The sequence below is a fragment of the Lycium ferocissimum genome, chromosome 9, assembly GCF_029784015.1.
Source record: "Lycium ferocissimum isolate CSIRO_LF1 chromosome 9, AGI_CSIRO_Lferr_CH_V1, whole genome shotgun sequence".
In the NCBI taxonomy this organism is placed as follows: Eukaryota; Viridiplantae; Streptophyta; class Magnoliopsida; order Solanales; family Solanaceae; genus Lycium; species Lycium ferocissimum.
Window position 1 is genome coordinate 37784776 of NC_081350.1, and position 6000 is coordinate 37790775.

Genomic DNA, 6000 nt, shown 5'->3' on the forward strand with positions numbered 1-6000 from the left:
TGATACCATTTGAGAATTATAATCCACACAATAAGTCGTCTCTGTTCATTTCTCATCCTCCCCTCTCCCACCAATATAATAGAAATTTATACCCAAAAAAATAAATAACTCTTTAGTTGGGTGACACTATTTTGAGTGAAACTCCAACTAGGACTATAATCGGATGTCAATGATAACAAACTCATCAGCTTTATATTGCCTCTCTAGCTAGTTAGGCCTGCTTAGTTTCTTTTAAACAATCAACACAACTAATTAGGGAGAAAATTGAAGGTTTTGAAGCAAATGATATTAAGATTTTTGTGCAAGAAATATAGGAAGTGGAAAAATAAAGGTGGAAGTCAAGTCCACGGTTTCATCATGAAACTCATATTTATATACTCTCTTCCGAGATGAAGGTCGAAGTAAATTTTAATCAAGAAAAAGAGAAATTAAACATTACGTGTGAAAACTTCCAATAGTCTACTACGTACTGTCCAACATATATAAATGTCAAAATTCAGTTATGAGGAGCTTTCAACTTTGTTAATTAGCTTTAATTAAATACTGGTCTATGCTTTGTGACAAGTAGAACATATGTGCAACTTTTCTATTTTGTTTTATCCAAAATATAAAATTGAGAACTATATAAAACTAGTAAGGTGCCGCCCGTGCTGAGCACGGCACAATTTCAACTACTTCAAAATTTTCTTGTCTGTATTGTTTTCTATTTGTGATTAAGTTTTTTTTTTTTTGTTTCTTTTACGTAACATAAGGTTAAATTTCATCTTATACATATATATTGATACATTTCCTAAATTATTAACTTAGATTGATTAAATGTTTCCAAATTGATAAAACATTTCCTGAACTGCAATATAAATTTCTGCAATTTTAAATTTAGTAGTATCTTATACTATAATATTTACCATTCCTCTTAATAAATTACTAAAAAATTCTAAGATAGATTGCAAGAAGACAAATATCATGCATTTATTAGTGTGGTCTAAACAGTCGATGCTAATAAATTTTTTACTGAAAAAGAAATATGCAGCAAAATGTGATTAAGATCCAATACTTATTTTCTTCGTTTTTAAAAGAATAAAAGTAACACAGGACAAGAATTAAACTATCTAATCGTTGTTATATATTTTCAATGTGATACTTTCTTCGTGCAATGAGATAATATTGTGAATCATGCATTTGTAATATTATTACTTTGGGCTCAAAAAAAACATTATGCATTTATGGGTACTATCCTATGTGATTTTTCATACCAAAAAATAGTAATCCCAACTAATTATACCAAATATATCACATAGGGAGCCGTTGTCCATTGAAAAATAATAATTTAAATGTTATTTGATTTGTCTTTTGAAATATTTTCTAGTGAATTTTGCTTTCCACTCAAAACATATGCATGAACACAATTTTAATTTTCAAATACGTTTTCCTAACTTAATCTTCAATGCTTTTTATCTAAATGTCACATTTTTATGTTAATAATAACATATCTTTTGTGGATTATGTTCTGTTCTTCTATTTTATATACTAGTTTCTTGTTAATTTTAAACGTAAAAATGTTAAGTCTTACAGTGTTGTTTTTTTTAAAAAAAAAACAAAAAAAAAGGAGAAGCAAAGAACAAAAACAGTGAAAACACATGTTTCAATAGCTCCATTGAAAACAGTGTCTGTGTTATTATCAAAGAGAGGGAAAAGTAAAATAATTGCTTGTTAGTGATAGTAACAGCGGAGAGGAAAATAGCAGAGCACAATGCCTCCCGATTTCACGCCACGTCACGTCGCATGACATATGCTGTCGTGGCTTTTGAATGAAACACAAGCCAAAGGGCAATTTCGTGAAAGAGCTCACAATCTTAGTCATATGCTACAGTGGAATTCTTTCCCAGCCAGTCATATTATTCCTTTTTAACTCCAAATGACCAAAATGCCCTTTGGCTTTTGAGGATGTAGGGAAGAAGATTGGAAATGCTATAGGCGGGACTATTGAGGTTGTAATACCGACAAATGGAGGTCGAGAAGGGAGATACATACGGGTTCGTGTTGTGCTAAACATCACAAAGCCTTTTCCTAGAGGTAGAACGATTACCTTGGGGAATGAGAATCGTTGGGTTGAATTCAAGTATGAGAATTTACCATATATGTGTTTCTATTGTGGTATTCTGTGTCACAATGAGAAAAAACTTGTTTTAAAAGAGTAGATGACATCAACAATGGAGAAGTGAAGAGTGATCAATTTGGGGCCCGGGAAACGGGTATAGGAGTAATAGAAGGAACTTCGGCGTATCTCAAGATGGTTCTCACTAGAGTAGAACATATCAAGGATAAACTAACAATATTTGTGCTCAAACTCAAAAGTAGTCTATAAGCTGAAAAGTCATAAATTTAATTAATTTTGAGTACTTTGAGTATTTATCAAACGAGTGGATAAGTCAAAAATATTTATCTATGCTGATCAATTATCCATGTCAAATGAAAATTACAACATCGTTGAAGTCTAAGAGGCTCTCTAGAAGTCTATTTTTCCAAATCAACACGTCAAGCCATAGAAAATTAAGAAAACTTATAAACAAAGACTCAAACGTATATATGTGGCTGTTAGCATTTTCCACGAAAGTGTCTCAATCCAAACATATACTCCAAATGAATATATAATCCCTTATAACTTCAGTTCACAACACACAAAATTTCTGACCAAAATTTCTCTATTGTAATTTGTAACAATGGCAACAGATGAAAAATACCCACAATCATATCCGCTAGCACCATCAAGTATTATGCCAAGAAGTGATGCAGAATCAGCTACCAATAATTTCCAATATTCAAATAATCTCAGAAGGAAGAACAGAATCAGAAGTATTGTTCTCTTCACAATTTTCCTCACTGGGATTATTCTTGTATTTTCTTTCATATTTGTTCGATTTAAAACGCCTAAATTAAGGCTCGAAAACATCAGAATATCGAACGATGGTGATGGCAGAATTATTTTTTCCGCGCAACTTTTTATGAGAAATAGGAATTTTTGGCGTTACGATTTTGATAGTACTATAGGTACTATTAATTCTGCTGGGGGTGAGACTATTGGGCAATTTGTTATTCCAGAAGGAGAAGCACGACGTCGTTCGACGAAAAAACTTTATGTTATGGCTGATATTATATTGCCTTCAAGACTTAATACTACTGGGATTTTACCAGTGACTAGCCGGGCTAAAATAAGAGGGAAAGTGAAAGTGTTTAGGGTGTTTAAAAGGAAGAAATCTGCAGATTTGAGTTGTACCATGTCTCTAAATTTGCCTATAAGTGCAATTCAGGATCTTGATTGCTAGTGACAATATTTGATGGGATTTTTGTTTTGAAAAAGCTCCAGTTATCGGAAGCACATTCATGAGTTGAATATTATGAATTCAAGTTCAGAATTCTTCTACAGTTTATTCGATTTATTGGGTTTGAATTCTGTTATTCGTACTTATTTAGTTAATCTTTTAACATATATATGGTGTTTGAGCTAAACTTACTGAGTTCAGATGAATCCGTATATATGACTAAAACACTATCTCCGCCCTCTGTCAGTTATGCATCTTTAATTTTCTTTTGTTAATTTATAGTAAGGTTGTAATTTTCTTTGAAGGTTTTGTTTTATAGTACATTCTTTAAACTTATTCTCGATCATCTGACCACCCCATTGTAAAGATATGATCTTTTTGAAGATTATAAAAACATGTTTTTTTGCATGTTCTTCTATATCTTCTTAATCAGTTAAAACTTAAAAGTTGGAGGACTTGCCAGCAGCTAAATTTAGAGGTGACTAAATCAACCTATTTTTTATTAATTCGCTCAATCCATCAAAATTTAAATGAATTGGATGATAATTCACTTGTTGACTTGACTGGACGAATTAAACCCAGAATGATCCATCAAAACCATTAGAGCATAAGGGTCAAATAAAAGCTAATTAAACTCAAACTAATTACAAAGTCATATGTGGAGATTTGGAACTTAATTCTCAAAGATCCTAAAATACTACTTAATTAAGAAAATATAGCTTTCATTTTCTAATTTTTAAGAAAACAATTAAAAAAAAAAAAAAAAAAAAAAAAGGTGATTGGGTCAAGGTTCTTCTACAGCAAACTTGGACCAGCTTGAGTCATGCCATGTTTCGTGACCTCTTGGATTATCAAAAAAAACTTTACAAAGTCATATGTGGAGATCTTAATTCTCAAAGATCCTAAAAATACTACTTAATTAAAAAATATAGCTTTCATTTTCTAAATGGGACCAGCTTTCATGCCATTTTTATCAAAAAAAACAGTCACGTGTTAAAATGGGGTAATAGACAAAAATAGGATGCTTTTCTTTTTTAAATACCAAAATGGGTATTTCATGGGTTATCCAACGAAATACCCAAAAAAAAAATACTGTTCCGGTGCGGAAAATAAAATTAACTGATCGTTGCATTTCGCTACACTTTTAACGAAATGTAACAAATAATTTTCTTTTTTATTATTTTTTTTTTTTTTTTTGTATTTCGTTCATATACCAACGAAATGGGACAAAATTTATTTAGAATATGAACGAAAAACCCCTTCCTTTTTGTTTTTGTTTTTTTTTTTACCGTTTTCTGCTCTCCACATCGCTGTGGTTTTAATTTTACTTTTTTGTACATTTCTGTTGGTTCAATCAGTTTCAGACGAGCATTGAATAGTCGTCAAAATAATATCTTTTACATTTCGTGACTTAATTTGCGAAATTTTTTACTTTTCTCTATTTATAAATATTGTCCTATCTTTACCTATGGTATATCCTTCGTCTTTCAATTTTCTTTAATCCATCTCATGTCTTTCATATATTGTTTTTCTCTTATCTGTTTCATATCCTTCAACTTTTATTTTTTCTCTCATATATTTCATAAAAGATGACGGAAACTCATGTTAAAGTGTATTTATTTTGGGGTGGTGAAGTTGTGTATGAAGCAGGTTCGGTTAGATACAGCCGTGGTCCTAAAATAGAGCAAAGGTTTCCAATTTCCCAAAAATATGATCGTCTGCAACGCGTCTTAAGGAGTAAAATGTTCGTAAATGATCCTGAACTTTCGATGGTTATAACCGGACGATGTCCAAGTTCATTTACAGCTGATGGTTCACCAATTTATGGTGAGATGTCAATTACGGACGATGAATCTTTATCGTCATTTCTTCATTGTCCTGAGAATTTTAAAAAATCACATATGCATAGCGGCGCTTGACATGTATGCTACAGTTCAACGCTCTACGCAGGTTGAAGTACTGATCGACAATGAGTTCGATTTTGGAGGTACTACCTATCTCCCAAGTTTGAATATTGATTTTCCAAGGGGTGTAGTTCAACAACAAACAATTGTAGGATTTGGGATGTTATACCCCATTTAAACGGGTTAAACTAGGTACAACATATTGGTGATTCCTATATTGTTTTATTTTTGGAGTCGCCACCTAATTGATTTTAAGGTGAATTAAGGCACCTAATTATTAACTACGGTAAAGCTTAACTAAACCTCTGTTAATGGTCTGTTTAATTCCAATTCTAGGTAAGGGTTCTAATTATCCTAAAGGGAAGGGGTTAGGCATCCTCTAGGATCCGTTAACTACGGTTTACCGGCCAAACTTAGGTTAATTAATTTAGATTAAATATAATGCTTAAATTTTAAGAAAATAACTTACAAATATTACTAAAATTCAAAGGGAAATAATATTAGCCAAAATAAAACTTGAAGAAAATTATAATATATGAAAAGAACTTTAAAGGGTAATGAGACTTATAAAGGTTTTTAAGATTTTAAAGAAAAAAATATAATGATGCTATAATATTTCATAAATGTTGCCAAGGCTTTAAAAAATGCTATTTAAAGTAAAGCTTATATCAAATATAATAATCTTGCATAAAAGGAAATTTCAAATGCCATTTAAGATAAAACTTATAAATATTGCTAAAGTTTTGAATAATAATGCCACTTAAACTAAAATTTAC

The 6000-nt window shown here is 31.1% G+C and overlaps 1 protein-coding gene across 1 annotated transcript; it reads left to right on the top strand.

Moving 5' to 3' along the window:
* Positions 1–2674: 2674 nt before the first annotated feature.
* LOC132069479 (uncharacterized) lies at positions 2675–3454 on the top strand. The gene has a single exon (XM_059462822.1). The coding sequence runs from the start codon at positions 2721–2723 to the stop codon at positions 3321–3323; it is 603 nt and encodes a 200-aa protein (XP_059318805.1). The 5' UTR covers positions 2675–2720; the 3' UTR covers positions 3324–3454.
* The last annotated feature ends 2546 nt before the right edge of the window (positions 3455–6000 follow it).

Coding starts and splice junctions, on each gene's coding strand:
- LOC132069479 (XM_059462822.1), top strand. CDS start 2,721: ATGGCAACAGATGAAAAATACCCACAATCATATCCGCTAGCACCATCA.